The following is an 18,004-nucleotide window of genomic DNA, read 5'->3' as shown; positions in this document are numbered from 1 at the left end:
ACACAGAAAGTAAGATCACGAGAGTCATGTTTTATTGGTGAGTTTTTTCGTTTTTTGTTTTTTTTTTTTTTTTGGCTGTTTCTCTCCTGCTTTTTTTAAGTGAATAAGATCACACGTAAACAAAAGTTGAACGCATGGTACACGGGGACCTGGTGGCCTATATGTTCGTGTGTGTACGTACAGGAATGGGTACATGTGCTCATACATACGTGGAACAGTATCCATCTGGGATGGGCTTACAGAAGAAGGTTGGCCCTGTCCGTGACCATAATACCACATAACACCGAGGAAAACTGACGGTAATGAACACGTCACATCTGAATGCAGATTTCCCCAATTGTCCCAAAACTGTCTTGTGTAGAATTTTTGGATAAGATTAATTGGGTTTATACAGTTCATTGGCTACTATGTCTCTATCTCTTTGACTCTTGATTCTAGAACATTCCTCCCACGTCATTGACTCTATGAAGCATCCAGTTGTTCTGCAGAGTGGCCTTTCTGTGTGGTGTTTCCCTAATTTCCCTACTGCCTGGACACAGGGATGTGGGTCTGTGGGTCTGATTACCGGGTGTCCTAAGGGCAGAGCCAGGGGACTGTTGGTGGTGTCAGCCACTGCACATTGCGTCATGTTCAAGGCCTGTGGCGTCAGCACGGCCATGCTAAGCCGTGCGGCTGGATTCAGGACTGAACCCCACATGTACTCCCTGTAGAGCCACATCCCCGTCACGATGACAGGGGAGCCAGCGCAGGGCAGGCACAGTCCCCGGTCGGGGGCAGGGGGGCAAACATTGATTTCCCTCCTCTGCACGTCTCTTTCATCTGCATGTCTGCAGACTCACGGGCCTCTATTTCCTCGTGTTTTACAATAAACTGAGTCATTACACTTCCATGCTCAGCACCAGACCCTCCTGCATGTGGCTGTTCCCACCAGAGCACGTCCCGCATCCCATCACACAGCACTGGCTCTCCCCCTGGACTCTGCCTGCCTCCCGTCAGGAACTGACCCTTTCTGTGATGCGGCTCACGTGGGAGGGATGCGCCTGTGATGGCTAAGTGCTCCTTCAGTGACAACAGAGGGTGTTGAGCTGTACAGTCAGATGCACTATGTGGAATGTGTTCTGAGTGGCTACAACAGAAGGCTTCTATTCGAGCCACAGTCCTGTACATAATGCCCAAGATTCCCAGCTTTCATTGGAAAATCAGCCGTCATACCACCAACCAGGAAGATCTCAAACTAAACGAAAGACAGTCAGTAGACACCAATGTTGAGTTGACACACACGTTAGAACTACATAAGCAGCCTTTTAGAAACACTTCAATGAGTAATTACGAACACACTTGATGCAGACAAGAAAACAGTCTCAACAAGGAACGGAGTCTCAAGGAAAGAAGAGAAGATGTGAAGAAGAAGGAAATGGAAATATGATAAATGATGTGAAAAACTCAGTGGATGGATTCAAGCGCCAATGAGGAGGATGGATAAAACCATCTGGGTCTGCGAGGCTGACCCCTGAGGAGCCGCCAGGAAATAGATCTGGGACACAGGGTCATGCCCTGAGCCGAAGGCTGATGCTCAACCACTGAGCCACCCAGGTGTCCCTAGAGCTTCTTAATTAAAAAAAAAAAAAAGAGAGAGAGAGACCACTTCAATAATTTTTTAAAGCACAAATGGTAAAAAAATAAAATAAATAAAATAAAGCATAAACGGTATAAAGAAAACAAATACCAATTAAAAGGCAGAGAGATTGACAGAATGGAGACAGAATGGATGGAAAAACATGACCCGATTATTGCTGACAAGAAATCCCCTTCACTGTATGACCTCAGCAGGTTGACAACCAAAGGCTGCAAAATAGTGGAGCAAACATCAGTCAACAGGAAGTTGGCTGCATATCGTACTTGATGGAGTGGATGAGAGCAGACCGGGGCCAGGACACGGAGGGACGCTACCCCTGCTGACAGTCACATCTCAGAGACCAGCAGCACTGAGTGTGCGCACTGCATGAGGCCCCAGTGGGACTGGAGAGCTGCTGGCCGGCTGAACCAGCTCTGAGGTCAGCACAGGTCCTCTGAAAACCCAGGGAGCTTTTTGTAACTAAGGAGAAATGTATTCTGGAATGTACACAGATAGGCAAGGCACCTCGAGTCCATGAAGCTGTTGGAAGGAACAGGAGGTTGGAGCCAGGCCGTGTAGGCGCGGAACAGATGCTAGCCACTCCGTGGATGGGACACAGAGCCCACGGGACACCACCTGCCCAACTCAGTTTCCATTTTCGTCTAAGATAGATTTGAGAGAGCGCACGTATGTGGGAGGGGCGGGGGGGATCACGCCCTGACCCCATCCAGCTGCAGATGCCCCCCGGGGTGGTGTTTGAAAAAGGCTCAGAATGACCCAGTGAAGGAAAGGTAGTGCTTAACCCGTGAGGCTGGAGCAGCACGCAGGCCGTGAGACGGAGCCTCCACCCGCATTCCCACCTACAACGAGTAACTCAGGTCAGATCCCGGAGCTGCACGCAAAATGTGAGCCCTGTGACCTTTAAGGGAAAGTAGAAGATCTTCGGGCTGTTGGACTCGGGGTCTCATTCTCAACACCAAAGCAGAGGCAGTAAGAAATGATACATTGGACTTTATCAAAGTGAAAACTTTTGCTCCACCGGCCACTTCACCCAGAAGGGAAAATAATCCTTCCTGGAAACGTTTATAGCAGCTTTGTTCAAAATGATGAAATCCTGGAAATAACCCCATATCCCTCACCTTGGGGATGGGGACCCAGACTGTGGCCTCCCCCAGCCCCGAGCCATCACCGGGTCGAGAAGCCAGGCGGCTCTGGTCCTGGGGGCTGCCCACCAGCCCACCTCTCTGCCCTCCTGGGTGCGGGGTTCTCAGCTCATCTACTTACTTATTTAAGCATTGTCTCCAACCCTGAGACGGAGTCACAGGCTCCCCAACAGTGCCGGGTTTGACCAGAGGACACAGAAGGTAGCTTAGCAGTTGCCGGGGGTCATGGGGGGTGTTGGGGAGATGAGCCTTGCCCCCACCCCTGCCCAGGGTTGACGTCTGACTGTGTACCTGACAACCTGCAGGGAGGCTGGGCCGCAGATGCAAGGGCCTGGCAGCCAGGGAAGGGTACCCGAGATCTCTGCAAGCTCAACATTTACACTGTAATTTTAAAAAATCTTTGAGGTAGGACGCCCAGCCGGCTTGGGGTCTGGTCATGACCTCCGGGTCCTGGGATCGAGTGGTGCCCCCTCCTCCCACGTCAGGCCCCCTGCTCAGCGGAGAGTCTGCTTCTCCCTCTCTCCCGGCTGTGCCCCCTGCACCTGCGCTTGCTCGCTCTAATAAATAAATAAAACCTTTTTAAAAAATCAGAAAGGAATTATAGGAATGATCCCAATAAGTACCAATTTTTAAAACTATGAGAATCTTCTAAGAGTCATGTTTTATTTGGAATTATTTCCTTCTGGCTCTTGTTTTAACTGGTGGGTGATCTTCATCATCACTCACGTGATGCTTATGTCGCAGGACAGTGGGAATCTCGAATGAAGGGTTCGTTAGGCTGTGAGCTCTCGCGTCAGGGCCCTGCGCCCTCACAGCCCCGCACGAGCCGGCTGCTAGAGGGGGCGTCTCTCGTGGAGACCACGTCCCTGTGGTCCTGGGCATCTGCTCTTGTGAACACAGGTCATCTCGGAGGTTAAAGGTTTCCACCCCAAGCAGACTGCACCCGGGGAAGACCTGACAGGCCGGGACAAGGAGATGGCCGTGGGAAAGGGCCAGGGTCCTCGCCCCATGAACAGGTGCTCATGGCCTCGGCGGCTGCCATTGAGGAGCCAGGAGGGGGTCGGCTCCGTGAAGATACCAGAACCAAAGCCGTGATGGGAACAACTGCCAAGGCTTTCACTGCTGTGCTCATCATCTGTTGTGTGAAGACAGGAGTGGCTGCTGAGCAGAGCACACACTGCTCTGTGCTTCATCCTCGCCAGGTCGCCACCCATGCAGCTTGGGGCCTCGCCCTCCACCGGCTTCTGCGTGGACGCCTGGTGTGACAGTGACTTCCCTTGCGTGGATGCTTCAAGGACTCAAGCATAAGCGGGTCTCATCCTTGGCACCTCAGACATCGCCATGAGTCACTGCCGTGCTTTCTGTGCCCCGTGGGCGAGGGGCAGCACCCAGCCAACGGCAGGCAGTGCACGCATCCCCGGGGAGGGGGGGGCACTCTGGGCTGCAGGAGGGAGCCTGGGTCTGGAAACCTGCCCAAGCTGTCTCTGCTGAAGGAAAGACGCGTCCCTGGAGCAACTGCGCAAAGCCCTGGCGGGGCCTGCGTCTGCTTACAGCCCTCGAACCTCCAGGGCACCAGCCCCCCCAGGGAGGCAGCCTCCACATAAGCGAGTGTCCCCACGCGAGCATGTCCAGAGGTTCAGGGTGATGTCTGTTCATGATGATAAATGTCTTTGTTACATTTGCCCAGATCCTCTGTGACCTGGGGTGACCTCATTCTGTTGTCACACATCTGTAGGTGGGGAACCCCGGGGGCCCCCAAAGCACCTCCTTGTCCACCTTAGCCTTCATTCCTTTATTCAAAACCCAGACATTCCCCACCCCCAGCACCTACTAAGCGCAGGTGGTGATACGGGCATGGGTGACACCGCCCTGCCCTCTGGTGGTGGTGTCCTTGCTAACTGCCCGCTCCCTGGGCAGGCTCTTCAGGGACAGATACTCACACAGGCAGCGGGCACAGCCAGGGGGCCTGTGGATCTGTGGTGGTCACGGCAGCCGCCAGGCTCTCCCATCACCAGCATCGGGGTCGCCATACATGTGGCAGATTCCCCAGCGGCAGTGGCGATGTCAAGAGGCTCACATGGACAGCCCAGGGGTGCGGGATCCATCAGGCCTGGGGCCTCGGCTGCAGGTTAGGGGTCAGGCGGGAACCGGCAGGTGGTGGATGCTGCCTGGTAGTCGGAAAGCCACGCGTGGCCCCTGTGCCCTCCTGGCCTCCTCACAACATGGCCCCCCGGGCCCCTCGACGAGGCTCCTGAGGGACGGGGAGCTGGTGAAGGCCTGTCCTCCAGAACCACGTGGCATGGCATCCGCCGCCTGCTTCACCAGCTGCGGCCCCGTCCTATTCCACACGCTGCTGCAGAACTCCACGGGGAAGCCGCCCCCACCGGGACGTCAGCCACACTGAGCTGGCGAGAACTGATGCTGCTACACAGGCCGCAGCCTAAAGACCAGAAACATCGTGCCTCTGAAACACAGAAGTGCACGTGTGTACACACCTGTCAACATGTGTGCATTAACAGCTGTGGAGGACTCACCTGAGACACTGTCCGAAACGCTCACATGACCTTTGGATCCTTCAGGGCAGGTGCCACTACTCCCGGTTTACAGGTGTGGGTGTGACTTAGCAAGTAGGGTTGCACGGCCCCGGGGGCAGGAGCCTGGGGGCTCCTGACCGACCGCGGTGGGGCTGAGCCATAGCCATCACAGGTCATGGGCTGCCACCACACCGACCCCTGCTCCCTCGGTGACAGGCCTGGACAACTGGCCTGCCCCCTTCTCAGAGGGCTCGCCTGCCACCCAGACAGTCTGCACTCCTCGCTCCCTGAGGAGCACCTTGCGTTCAACTCAATCTCTCCTCTTTCTTTCCACTTAATCACATCCAGGAGCCCGGGCACTGAAGGCTTGACTCACCCCTGAGGGGACGATGTCAGTCAATGAAGAGGACACTTCCCGATACTGAGGCGCCTGCCCCGCAGCGTCCCGGAGGAGTGTGTACAGCCCCGGGGGCGGGCGTGCCAGGCCCCTGACCATGCCTTGGCCTCCCTGGGCCAGCGTCCCCAGGGACGTGCCCCTCGGGGTCCCCCCGCCACTCCAGGCTGCAGCCCCTCAGAGCTACTCTGTGGAGTCCCGGCCCATCGGGGGCAGAGCCGCAGGTGGACTCCAGGCCTGCCCACCCCCCACCCCCCAGACCCCGTGCTCTCTGTGCACCGCAGCCTCAGGACGCAGGCTCCTGCCTCCCTAGGACTTGTCCTTTCTTCTGGGGAAGCGACCTGGGCCGTATTCTCGGGCCGTGTCAGCTCAGACCAGTTCACCCAGGAACCTCCTGCTGGCACTCGTGAGCAGGACAGCCTGGCCGCCAGTCAGGGGCAGGGGACGCTTGGGCCAGACATGCTGGCTGTCTGGAGTGAGGCCGGGGCTCACTTGTCCCTTAGCTCATCCCTCGGCGAGTATTTCCTGACCCCCCCCAGTATGCTCCAGGGACTGTTGGGGTGTTTGATAGGGCGGCAGCAAGCACAAGAGACAACAGCCACACCCTCGTGGGCCTTCTATGCAGCAGGAGCAGACGCACAGCGGATGCCACAGAGAGAAGAGTGCTACAGACAGAGGGACCAAAGGCTTGAGGCTGTGGGAGGATGGACATGGGGGTCGGGGCATGAACCTGGGGAGGACAGGGGCACAGGTCGGGGGTGAACGGGGGGAGGGATTAGGGGTCGGGGTGTGAACCCGGGGAGGAGAGGGGCTCGGGTTGGGGTGTGAACCAGGGGAGGACGGGCATTCCTAAATACATCTGTATTTTAAAGTGAGAAAGTAAAACGTCCTACAACATACATAAAAGCCAGGAAAATGCTCTCAAGGTCCAGAGCATGGTCTTCTCAAATTCCGAGAAGGCATCGAATTTCTGTCCCCTCAAAACACTGTGGGAGACTCAGGGATGGACAGGCTCCCTGGGGCCCGGAGGTGTCCACTTGCCAGAGCAGCCCGAGTGACAGGTGGAGCCTGTGGCCGCCACCCTGGAGGAGCCAGGGCTGCCCTACTGCTGTCCTCCCACGGCCGGCCTGACCGCTTCAGCCCATGGTGGGCAGCCTAGTCAGTGGCATGCCAAGGCCCTGCCAATGGTAAACACAAGCTGCCAGGCCGCAGGGAATGCATGGGGATTGCATACATGGGACCCTTCCTCCCAGAACGGCTCTGCCTACAGACTCTGCATCCGTGTTGTTGGCCACTGTCCTAAGGAACACTTGGCTGAACCAAATGCCGTCACATATCAGCTGATCTGGGAAAAGACAGAGGCAAACAGGGTAGCAGGACCATGTGAGGTCCCATCAGTGTGGGAGGCACCAGGCCCAGAGCTCCAGCTCTGGCCACCGCATCACCTCCGTGGGCCTGTGTGCAATCTGTAAAGTGCTGTCAGCAGGACCTGCCTCTTCAGGTTGGTGGTACACATGAGCAATGCCGAATTCGTGGAGGGCCTGCCAGGTGGTGTCCTCGGGCCCCTGCCCGGGATTAGAAAGAGCCTCCCGGGTCGGACTCCTCTTTGTCCTCCACCCCACGCGGCTCCTCTGGACCTGGTTCCCGTGGGTTGGACATGAATGAGCTCCAACACTCCCAGGCCCAGCGTCACCTGTACACAGGCCACCACGCCAGCCCCTTGGGATGAGTGGGGGAAGCAGACCACATGCATGAGCTCCAGCCTCTCCCAGAGCACCCTCCACAGCACAGCCTGTGCCTTCCCATCCCTTCTGCTCATGGGGACAGGGTGACGCCAGCATTCCCTGTCGTTGTTAGCAGCATCCTGTGCCATCTGAAGAGTGTCTATTTGGATGACAAACGACACAGCACAGAGCAGGAAGGTAACCGGCAGGACGTTGGCATAGTGAGGTTCACAGGCACGGTTCATTAAATAGCAGTAATTCCTACAGAAAGACCCAGAAAAGCAGCCCCAGGTAGTGGTTTCAAACTGCTTTTCTTTCTACAAGGAGCAGATGCTTCCACTCTTGAATCTAAGAGCGCGGTGCGGAACAGGCGCTGAACAGTCCTCCGTTACCAGGACGAAGGCATGCATGCCTGAAACCTCAGGTGACAGCCTCCTTTGGACTCTTCTCTGCACATTCCTGCTTCTTTAAAGCTCCAGGAAACCCATGTTCCAAACACAGAGCTGGCCTCATGTGTCTCAGATGTCCGAGTGCAGATCCTCCAGGATCAGAGGAAACAATGCAGGACCAAGTAGCTTCCCTGGGAGGCGGCAACCCCAGGAACGCCAATCTGGAGTGACCAGGGACGGAGTGCAGAGCCAGTCAGCCAGCAGGACCCCTGGCGGGACCAGAGAGCTCTGGGGCTCTCACCCCAGCTTCTCAGCCCTGCGGACACTGAGTCTCAAGCATCTTTGGTCCATGCTGGGCAGGCCGGGAGGCCCTGGCGGCCAGAGAAACCCAGGCAGAGACACAGGTGCTGGCAGCTAGGAGTCCACCCAGTGTGTGCACAGGCTCAGGGGGACATGGGGCCAGGGGAGCATGAGACCTGGGGGACATGGGGTCAGGGGGGACGTAGGATCGGGGGGGGGACACGAGACCAGGAGTACGTGGGGTCAGGGAGACTTGGAGACCAGGATAATGGGTCCAGGGGGAGGTGGGGGCTGGGGATATGGGGCCAGGGGTATGTGGGGACTGGAAGTGAGACCATCCCTCCGCGGTGGCCCTGTGGACGTGTGGGCTGCTTTCCAACCCTGGGTTGTGGGGATGTCCAGTGTGTTGCCGGGGTCAGCACACGTGGTCTTCACTGGGGATTCTCTGCCACGCTGGGTGACAACCATGAACGGCATCACCAGGGCTAGCCACATGCCTGCAGGCAGCTGGAGAACCTCGGCTCTGGACTGAGCGTGTGGTGCTAACACGTGCGGCAGGGACAGCACGCACCCACCACTACCTCCCACCAGAGAGGACGTCATAGTCTCACAAACCGAAATTCTAACCTCAAAACCACTGTGTTGGGGGCGGGGGCTTTAAGCTCCACACCCCCACTTCCCAGCCGGAGCCAGGCAGGAATCTTCTGATCTGCCTGGAGCGGCAGCTGGGTTTTCTCCTAGTAGATCCTTTCCAGAGGGCAAAGCCCAGCAAGGGCCTGGTAGTTCATGTAGCCAGCTACTTATTGCCCCAGCCACGAGCGAGCCTGCCAGCACCCCCCACCCCCAACCACCTGAGCAGATGTCTTCGTATGTTCCAGGACGAACCTCTGCTGATCTGAGGGTCTCTGTGCTGTTGGGAATGAAGCTGAATGTCTTTCTATGATGTGTAAACCCTATTTCTTCCTTTCCTATAAACTTTGGGACAATTTTCCCATTTTTCTGTTGAGCTATCATCCTCTTAAAATCAATGGCATTTAGATGTCCATTCTGTCCCACGTTGGGAAGGGGGTGTGTTCAAGTTGCTACAAGTGACCGCATCTTCTCTTAAGTCAGCAGGAAGTTGACTTTCAAACACTTTTAGGGTGATGGAGTATTTAATTATATTTCTAAATGTATATCCTGGGGGAAAAACTGTTTACCAAAGTTTGAGGGTCTAGGGGATCATTCAGTTCTTTTCATGATGATCCACACACCTACAGATAATGTGGGGCACACATCTGAGCTGCAGAGGAGGTCGTCCTGCTGCACAGGTTCAGTGCGCCGTGCCAGGGGGGTCAGAGGGGGCGGGACCAAAGCAGGTGGGGCCCAGGGGTCTTCCAGCAAGTCTTTCCTGGAAGGTGGGTTCCCTCTGGGTCCCTCTGGTGAAGCCTGATGTACATGTTCCTGTCCCATCTATGACCTCAGCACTTCAGGCGCCAGGGTGTGTCGTGCGCAGAGGAGCCACCTTCCCAGCTGCCCAGGGAGCTGCAGGCAGAGGCGGGAGGGTGTGCCTAGGAGTGCCGTGTGCCGCCCCCACAGGGCTTCCCCGATGGATGGCTGTGGCTGCTGTGGGCCTTGTCACGTCACTAGGGAGGTTCGGTGAGTGAGTCTGGGGTGGCATAAGCTGGAAGTCAGGGCCTCGGATCCCTCAGTCTTCCCTTTGAGGAAGCAGCAGGAAATCTTGGCAGCAAGTTTCCATGAACTAAATGATGAATTGCTTTCTAGTAGGTGAGATCTTGCTCGTTTAACACAACTTCCACATTCCCCCAACCTCTTGGCTAGCCACTGTCTCTGAGAAGCCCTCCCAGCTGCCCCGGACCTTTCTGGGTGCCATCCAGAGCACCCTCTTGTCTCATATAGAGCTCCCCTCTGTCCCCCAGACTGGAATTCCAAGGAGCCCTGTCCTCAGGGTTGGTGTCTGGCACACAGGTGTTCATGAGGCATTTCCCGACCAGAGGCACAAGTAGGCACAAGATGCAGCTTGGCCATTTTCTCTCACATGGAACCTCCAGCTCCACTTTCCAAAGCCAGTGTGTACATCGTCCCCCAGCTTGCTGGAAACTCCTTCCCTGCCCTTCCCCCTGAACCTTCACTGGAGGAGCAGGTGAGTCTGGCCTGAGGGGGGCATCACCAGGGCCGCCATCCCTCCAGCGCAAGGGACGTGCGCTGAGGCCAGGGCGTCCTGAACGGATCTGCGGTACCAAAGGGGCCCGCTCTGGGGTGGCCTGTGGGCGTGGGACGACCGGGCTCCGCACCCTCTGTCGGGTGCCCCGCGGCCTGACGCCCCTGTTCCTTTGCAGGCGCTGTGTCCTGAGCGTGGCGGGCACCCTGGGCCATGGCCCTGCGCCCTGAGCCCGCGGGCGGCCGGCGCGTGTCACCATATCGTGGGCGGCTGCAGGGTGCGCCTGGCTGTCCCCTCGCGCGCCTGGAGCGCCTGCGGGCCTGCCGAGGCCACGGCGAGGTCCTGCGGGTGCCACGAGTTCTTCGACCGCAGCCCGTGCGCCTCCCGCGCCACCGCGGCGCTGGCCTTGGGCGCCGGGGCCTCCGGGGCATCGACGAGGGCGCCTGGGGCGCTGCTGCCTCCGCCGCCTGCGCCGCCGCGAGGAGGAGGCGGAGGAGGCGGCCGAGGCGCGCGGGGCCGCGGGGAGACCAGGGGGCGCGGGGCACGGCCGGCGCCTGCGGGACCCGCTGGACGACCCGCGCTCTTCGCCGGCGTGTCCGTCGCCTTCGTGGCCGCCACCGGTCGGCCTGTGCCTGGGCACCATCCCCACATCCGCGCGGAGGAGAAGCGGGTGAGCGGCGGCCTGCAGGCGGGGCGCTGGGGCGGGAGACCACGTGGGGGTGGGGGAAGGGATGGAGATGGGGCGGGGGTCGGAGGAGGTGGGGTGGGGGCGGAAGGGGGGAGTGGGGGTGGAGCTGAGCCCGGGCAGACCTGGTTCCCAGCGGGGGTGGCTGTGGCCAGGGCAGAGGTGGGGGACAGCGGGGCCTGGAGGCAGCTAGGCCCTGGGAGAGCAAGCTGAGCTCTAGCCTCTGACGCCCCCCCCCCCCCGCCCCCCGCAGTGCAGCTGACCCGCGGCCCCAGAGCACCCTCCCTGCTCTGCTCAGAGCACCCACAGTGAGCCTTCCCAAGGAGGCCCACAGGCCACCCCCAGCTGGGCGCTGACTGGTGGCAAGCTCCCCGAGGTGGCCTCGCCTACAGCAGTCCCTCCCCAGAGCTGTGCCATCAGGCCTGGCAGTGAAGACTTCTGACCAGTTCATGAGGCCTGCAGAGCTGCCTGCTGGAATCCCAAGTGCTGCCATCTTGAACCAGGGGGACGTGACCCCACATTCTTGGGGGGTTTTAGAGCTCAGGCAAACCCAGGGATGGCTCTGCTGATGCGCTGGGGCACGTTTCTGAGCAAATGGCAGACTTTCTGCCACACTGTGGTCTGTGCAAATGCCAGCTTGTGTGGCACATGTTCCTAGGTGAGGCTGTAAGTTACCTGCGGCATGTCAGTGTTTGTGCACTGAGGGCACCACAGAACATTCAGGAAGGATTCAGGAGGGCCCTAAAGGTGTGCTGTCTGGGCAAGAGGGCTGGGACACAGGAGGGTGCAGTCTGTGAGGTGTGTCACATGTTGCCCTGCCTTTCCTCTTCTCCACAGCCCCCTGCTCCCACCTTCCAGCAATGGGCAGACCCAAACCCCCTCCTGGGGCCAGGAGCTGAGATCAAAGCCTCAGAGCCCTTCAGAGGTAGCAGGGTCTGCGGAGCACACCTGCTGGAGTCCTCCCATTACCCAGAGACACAGTGAAGAGGTGAAGGGAAACGTCCTGCTGAACTGATAGCTGTTAGCTGGCTTGGAGCCTGGTGACCCTGACTGCAGATTAAATTTAATCATACATTTTAGGTAATTGGTTTGGTTCTCTTCATTTGGAGGTGTCGCTTCCAGGTGCCTTCCCTTAGCACCAGGTCTGATTCTGCTTCAACAAGACACTTCCTGTGTTTGGATTTTCTAAATGGCAGTAACTCCATACATTATGCAGGAGAGGACGCATTTACACAAGAATCCAGACCCAGGAGAAGGTAGGGTTGCCAGATTCCTGGCATCCTCTGGGGAGTAAGCTGGCCTTTGTGGAATCCTGATAGCAGCCTAGTGGAGCAGTCTGAGGGCCTCCATACCTCGGGTTCCTGTTTGCATTCCTCAGCCCGCTCCTCCCCACTTCCCAGAGTGTCACTTCACACTAGCCAGGCACTGTCTTCTCCAGTCAGCAGTCACCCCAGCGTGAGCTCAGGGTAGACTATGCCCCCTCGCAGCCCGTTGCCGGCAAGGGAGGGCTGTGGAGTACCTGGCCCAGCACGGAGCAGGTGCTGAATAGAGGAAGTGTTGTCAGTCATCGGTGTATTGGGTGTGGTAAGATATACATAGACTTTCCCTTGACCATTGTAAAATGTGCTGTTCAGTGGTTTTAAATACCGTCCCGTGGTGCGATTATCACCACCCTCCGTATCCAGAACTGTCCCTTCTTCCCTAGGAGGAGCACCACATCCAGGTTCATCCGCGTGGTAGCAGGTGCCAGAATGTCCTTCCATTTCAAGGCTGAATTCTATTTCACTGTTATGTATCCACCACATTTTATTTGTTCATTTACCTATGGACAGGTGGGTGGCTCCCACTCCGGGGTCATGGCATGTAACGCTGCTGTGAACATTCATGTAAAAACACCTGCTTGAGTCCTTGCGATTATTTTGGGTGAACCTCCAGGTGTAGACTTGCTGGGTTGTATGGTAATTCTAGGTTTACTTTCTTGGGGAACCTCTGCACTGTTTTCCACGGCAGCTGCACCACTGACTCTCCAGGCACGGGGCAGATGGGATGGACGGCAGAAGGGAACAGAGAAACTTGGGATATTGCGCCTTTTCTTGTTGGGGTTTTCCCAGTAGAATTTAACTTGAAAGTCGCAGGGCTAAAGTATTTTCTGTATGTGTTTTCTGGTTTTAAATAAGTGGTTAAGAGATTTTTTTTTCATTCTGAAGGCTCCCAACTGAGTCCTCCAAGGCATGGGTTGGCAGGCTTTGGGCCCCTGGCTCTGACATCCGTGGGCCTTTACAGGTGACAAGCACACCCGCCCTGCTCCTTCTGCACCATATTCACCTGGATGTTCCTAGGAAAGGCCCCAGTGTGTTCTGGAAAACCATGTTGGGAGAGAAGGGCGTGTCCTGGAGAATTGTAGGTGAGCTGAAATAGTTCCCTCAGTCAGCTGTTTGCTCTCTGGCAGCACTGGTGTCCACAGTTATTGTTTTGTGTTGGCCTGGAGATGCGGAAAGGAGAGAAACCACTGTCTTCCCCTCGTATGAAAGGGATTGGAGCATGGTGGGCTGCGTGTGATTCCCGGGGCTGTGAGCACATGCACAGGCTGAAGGATGCTCGAGGCAAAATACAAATCCCGTCTGATTCCACTCGCACAGGGCACCTCGAATCACCAAATCTGCATGACAGAAGGCTGGGTGGGTACAGGAGCTGGGCAGGGGTCGGGGGCTCTGGACCGAGGGAAAGGACGGTGCCTAAGTGTGGACGTGCCCGATGCCGCTGAGCTGTGCACTTACAAATGGCAAAGGTGGTAAACATGACGTTCTGCATATTTCACACGTGGGAAGTCAGCGGCTCAGCTGTGTGGGCAGGAGAGGGTGGCCAGGGCCCTGGGGGGCGCCCAGCGGCTGGCCCTTTGCCCCCAGGGTGGTTGACAGTTGTGTCTGTCTATCTTTCCGTGTACTCCGCTCCTTCTGGTGCTGGTCAGCATCGGGGCAGGCACAGGGTACGCGGGTGCAGCCCCGGGCGTGGGGAGACCAGGTTCACCTGGTTCTGCAGTTGTCCCATCACAGAAGAGTTTCTGGCTTCCTGATCTACAGCCCCGAGTATCCCTGTGCTCCCCATGGGACACAGTCCAGGGGCGATGCCTCACCCTGGCCTGCGGTTGGCGGGGGGGCCGCTCCTGCACCACACACCTGGAGCCTGGGTGGGAGTGCCTGGGGACAGGTGGGTGGGTCTTGCAGTCTGTGTGGGCGGGGCCTGAAGATGAGTGGGTGGGGCATGGATGGGGTTGGGGCTGGTGCCCAGATGGGTGGGTCTAGAGCCTGTATGGGCAGGGCCTGGAGCCCCTTGCCCAGTCAGGCCAAACCTGAAGTAGGCTCTGACACCCAGGATCACAGGCACCACTTCACAACATCCTGAGGACCCTGGGCCAGGAGGTGTCCTTCCCAAGGTTTAGCTCTCCCACCACAGTGAGACAGTGAGTCTTGGGAGCCCCTGGGGGTTTTGAGGGGCTTCTCCAGAAAGGCTCTAGGGGACACATAGCCCCCTCCTTACTCATTTCTGCCTCCTGCTCCATCCCTCTAGGATGAGGAGGGCCCCTGAGTGTCCAGACATAGGTGCAGGAGCACCCACAGCCACCAGGGCCATGACCCCGACTGCCCCAGAAGGACCCTAGGCCAGGCTGAGCAGGGGCAGGGGCTGGGCCCGGCCACTGTGTGTGCCCCACATGACCCCAGGGCTGTGAGTGCAGCCAGGGCTTGGGGACCCGAGGGCCCCTCCTCTGGCCCCTTCAGCACTGCCCCAGGGCTTAGCCCAGGCCCCCAGCACCTCTGTTCTGACAGTGACAGGGTGGCACTTCGGTCCCTTGTAGGGGCCTTCACCCACAGGTGCTGCTCCTGTGACAAACCTCATGGGCTGCCTGGGGGAGAACCCACATGTCTCCCCTCACAGTCCTGGCCCCAGTCTCCCCAGGCGGAGACCCCGGCATGGGAGGTCCCAGGGAGGGCACTGGCCTCTCCTTGCAACTTTCCAGCCGTCAGGACATGTATGCTCCTGCTCATGGCATTCCTCCATTCTCATGGTCTCCTTCCCCTGCCTCTCACTCTTGGGGCTCTGTCTCCTGAGGACCCAGGATGACACCAGGGCCCCGATCCAGGAGTGTCCCCAGGGGACTGGGCACGCTGCCATCCTGGCCAGCTCTGTGGTCAGACTGCTTGTGCTGTGCTCACACTCTCAGGCTGAGCAAGTGTAAAAACCACATAAAGTGGTCGCTGGGCGCCTTGGGTCAAACGTGCACCCTGCAGAGTGTCCAGAGTGTCCAGAAAAGCGCTGTGGTCTCGCCAGCAGGTGAGCATGTGGGGTGGAGACCTTGCCGTCAGGCGTGTGTCTAAGCACAGGACAGAGCCGACCAAACTCGGAACACGCTGCAGTCCAGGATCATTTGCAGGCAAAACCCTGGCTGCATGTGGCTGACAGCTCTCCAAACCTGAGGAGGAGGCATGCTACCTTGCACCCCAGCATCTCGGGTCCACCCAGGCCCCACCCACGGTCCTCTGAGCCCCTAGCCCCCAGGGCCATGGCTGCCAGCATCTTGGCTCCCACCTGCAGGACCCCCAGCGCGGCACACAGAACCCACCCTGCCTGATCCCAGAGGCCTGTACCTTGAAGTGGGTGCCCTCCGCATCCCCCCCCATGCGCACCCTACACACACACCCCTGCACACCCGCTACGAATGGGGTTCGTCCCTAGTGCTGGGTCCACTGGTGGCTCGCTGCCATCCCGAGCCCTAAACGTTCTCAGGGCCAGGCCTGGGGGGCATGTGCTCAATGGCCCCACCCCGTTTGCAGGGACAAACGTCCATGGCCAGAAAGGTGCGTTCAATTCTCTGACCCCAAAAAGTATTTTTTTTTAATTTTTTTTATTTATGATAGTCACACACAGAGAGAGAGGCAGAGACATAGGCAGAGGGAGAAGCAGGCTCCATGCACCGGGAGCCCGACGTGGGATTCGATCCCAGGTCTCCAGGATCGCGCCCTGAGCCAAAGGCAGGCGCTAAACCGCTGCGCTACCCAGGGATCCCCAAAAAGTATTTTCTAAACCGGAATATGCCCCATGCGCACCGTGCTTTCCCACAGCTCCTACAAGAAGTAACGGCGGTGCTGCTAATCCAGTGACACCCCGCTTTCCAACCACCCTGCAGGGGCTTCTCTCAGCGGGCAAGTAGATGTTCTAGTGCCGGGTGCTTGGCCAGAGCATGGGATCTGTGCCACCATGGAGTGAGGGGGGGGTTACCGCTTTTGCCGTGGAGACCCCAGGCCCCCAGCTGAGGATCCTGCCCTGCATCTCAGTAGGAGCCCGAGCCAGAGGCCCTCTGTGGCCTTCACCTTCAGGGTGTAGGAGGCTCTGAGAAGGCGAGAACAGCATGCGGCTACCCCGTGAGCGTGCACCCTGATTACTGCGGGAAAAATCAGGAAGCAGGCATTGACTCTCCTGTGAGTTTGGGGTGACAAGGCCACCACGGCCACAGAGTGACATGTTTTTTAGGGCCTCGCTGGCCGGACATGGCCGGGTGAGGCTGAGGCCGTGCCGGATGTTGGCAGTTGTGAGACATTGGTTTATCTCAGGCTTCTGGGGGAGGCCTCAGAACTGCTGAGGACGGGGGATGGGAATTTGCGCTCCAGCTAACAGCTGCTGGATACCTCTTGTATGGTGGCAGCTGGGGTGTCGCTGGGAGAGAGTGCTGAACTCCCTCGGTGGCTGGCCCTGGGGACTGGCCATGCATAGCAGGCTGTCAGAGGACACGGTGTCTCGAGGAGGGTGTGCCTGTCACAGCTGTCATGTCCCTTCACCCTGTGCTGGTGCTGGGCTCAGGCTGCCTTTCTCTTGCATGCTTGCGTGACTCAATCAAGGCCTGTATAATTAGTTATAGATTCCACGACTGTGATTTCAGCCTCAAGTTTGCTGGGAACATTTTGGCAGCAGCATCTAAAGCCGGTGACAAAGCTTCTATGGCATGTGGCACGGCAGCCATCCGTGGAGTTGTGCCAGATTCTCAGAGTCAGAGCTTCACTCTGAGCCAAACTAGGGTTTTGCAGGGAAACAGAACCAGAACCAAGGCAACGGAGCCTATGTCTCTGTCTGTCTTCCTGTTGGACAGAAATGTCTGACCTGTGCCCACCCTCCGTGGTGTTTGGGGAGGACAGGCCTGGTCTGCACACAGGCTCATGGCGGCGGGGACTCATGGATCACCCCTGGAGTATCACCCACATGTCCTTGGTCCAGATCCCATGAGACTTTGGCTACAGACTTTAGAGCTGATGCTAGAACAGGAGACTTTGGGGCTGTGGCCTAATGTCAAGGTGATGGTTTGAGGAAGTCGGGCCTTGGGAGGTGATGAGGTCATGAGGGTGGAAGCCCCGCGATGGGATGAGTGTCCTTATAAAGGGGCCTGGAGAGACCCTCAGCCCTTCATTGGGAAGACTTGGTGAGAAGACGCTGTGTGAAGAGAGGCCAACCCTCAGCACTCCTGAATCCACTGGTGCCTTCAGTTTGGGCATCCAGCCTGCAGAGCTGCAAGAAATAAATGTCCATTGCTTCAGCCCCACTGAGTGCTTTCCTACAGCCACCCTAGCGGACATAGCTGGCGGGTGGAAGAGGCCCCCAGCTCTGAGCACAGGCACCGGGGCTTTCCTCCTGGGAAGAGGGGCTTTTCCCATCCACAGTGGCCTCAGAAAGCAGTGCTGGCTCGGGCCAGACCACGGGGCATCCCCCTAGCATGCAGGGCTGGTCAGTGGGGCACACTCAGTAAAGGGGAATGCTGTCCTGGCCAGGCAGCCACAGGCCCAGGTGAGGCCTGTTCTTTGCTGGACGGAGGAAGGTAAGACTGACAGGACCTGCCAGGCCATGCGGGCTTCCCCAAGGGCACAGGGATGTGGGGTGCAGAACAGCAGCAGCAGTGCCCCTGGTGACCTAAGGAAGCCACAGAAGAGAGTGGATTTGGTTGGTTGATCTTCCCATTTGCCAACATCTGACCCAGGAATCAGCAAAACCCAGGGTC

General features: G+C 58.0%; 1 protein-coding gene across 1 annotated transcript in view; it reads left to right on the top strand.

Moving 5' to 3' along the window:
• The window catches only part of KCNG2 (potassium voltage-gated channel modifier subfamily G member 2), a 56,321-nt gene that overhangs the window by 19,766 nt on the left and 18,551 nt on the right, over window positions 1–18,004 (top strand). Inside the window, 5 exon segments of the mRNA XM_077871427.1 lie at window positions 10,088–10,262; window positions 10,459–10,630; window positions 10,632–10,694; window positions 10,696–10,925; window positions 10,928–10,950. Coding sequence (XP_077727553.1) covers window positions 10,494–10,630; window positions 10,632–10,694; window positions 10,696–10,925; window positions 10,928–10,950 — 453 coding nt within the window. The 5' untranslated portion in view covers window positions 10,088–10,262; window positions 10,459–10,493.

The sequence above is a fragment of the Canis aureus genome, chromosome 1 (genome assembly GCF_053574225.1).
Source record: "Canis aureus isolate CA01 chromosome 1, VMU_Caureus_v.1.0, whole genome shotgun sequence".
NCBI classification, from domain to species: domain Eukaryota; kingdom Metazoa; phylum Chordata; class Mammalia; order Carnivora; family Canidae; genus Canis; species Canis aureus.
Note: the sequence above shows the minus strand (reverse complement) of the source record. Positions and strands in the feature narration are given on the sequence as shown.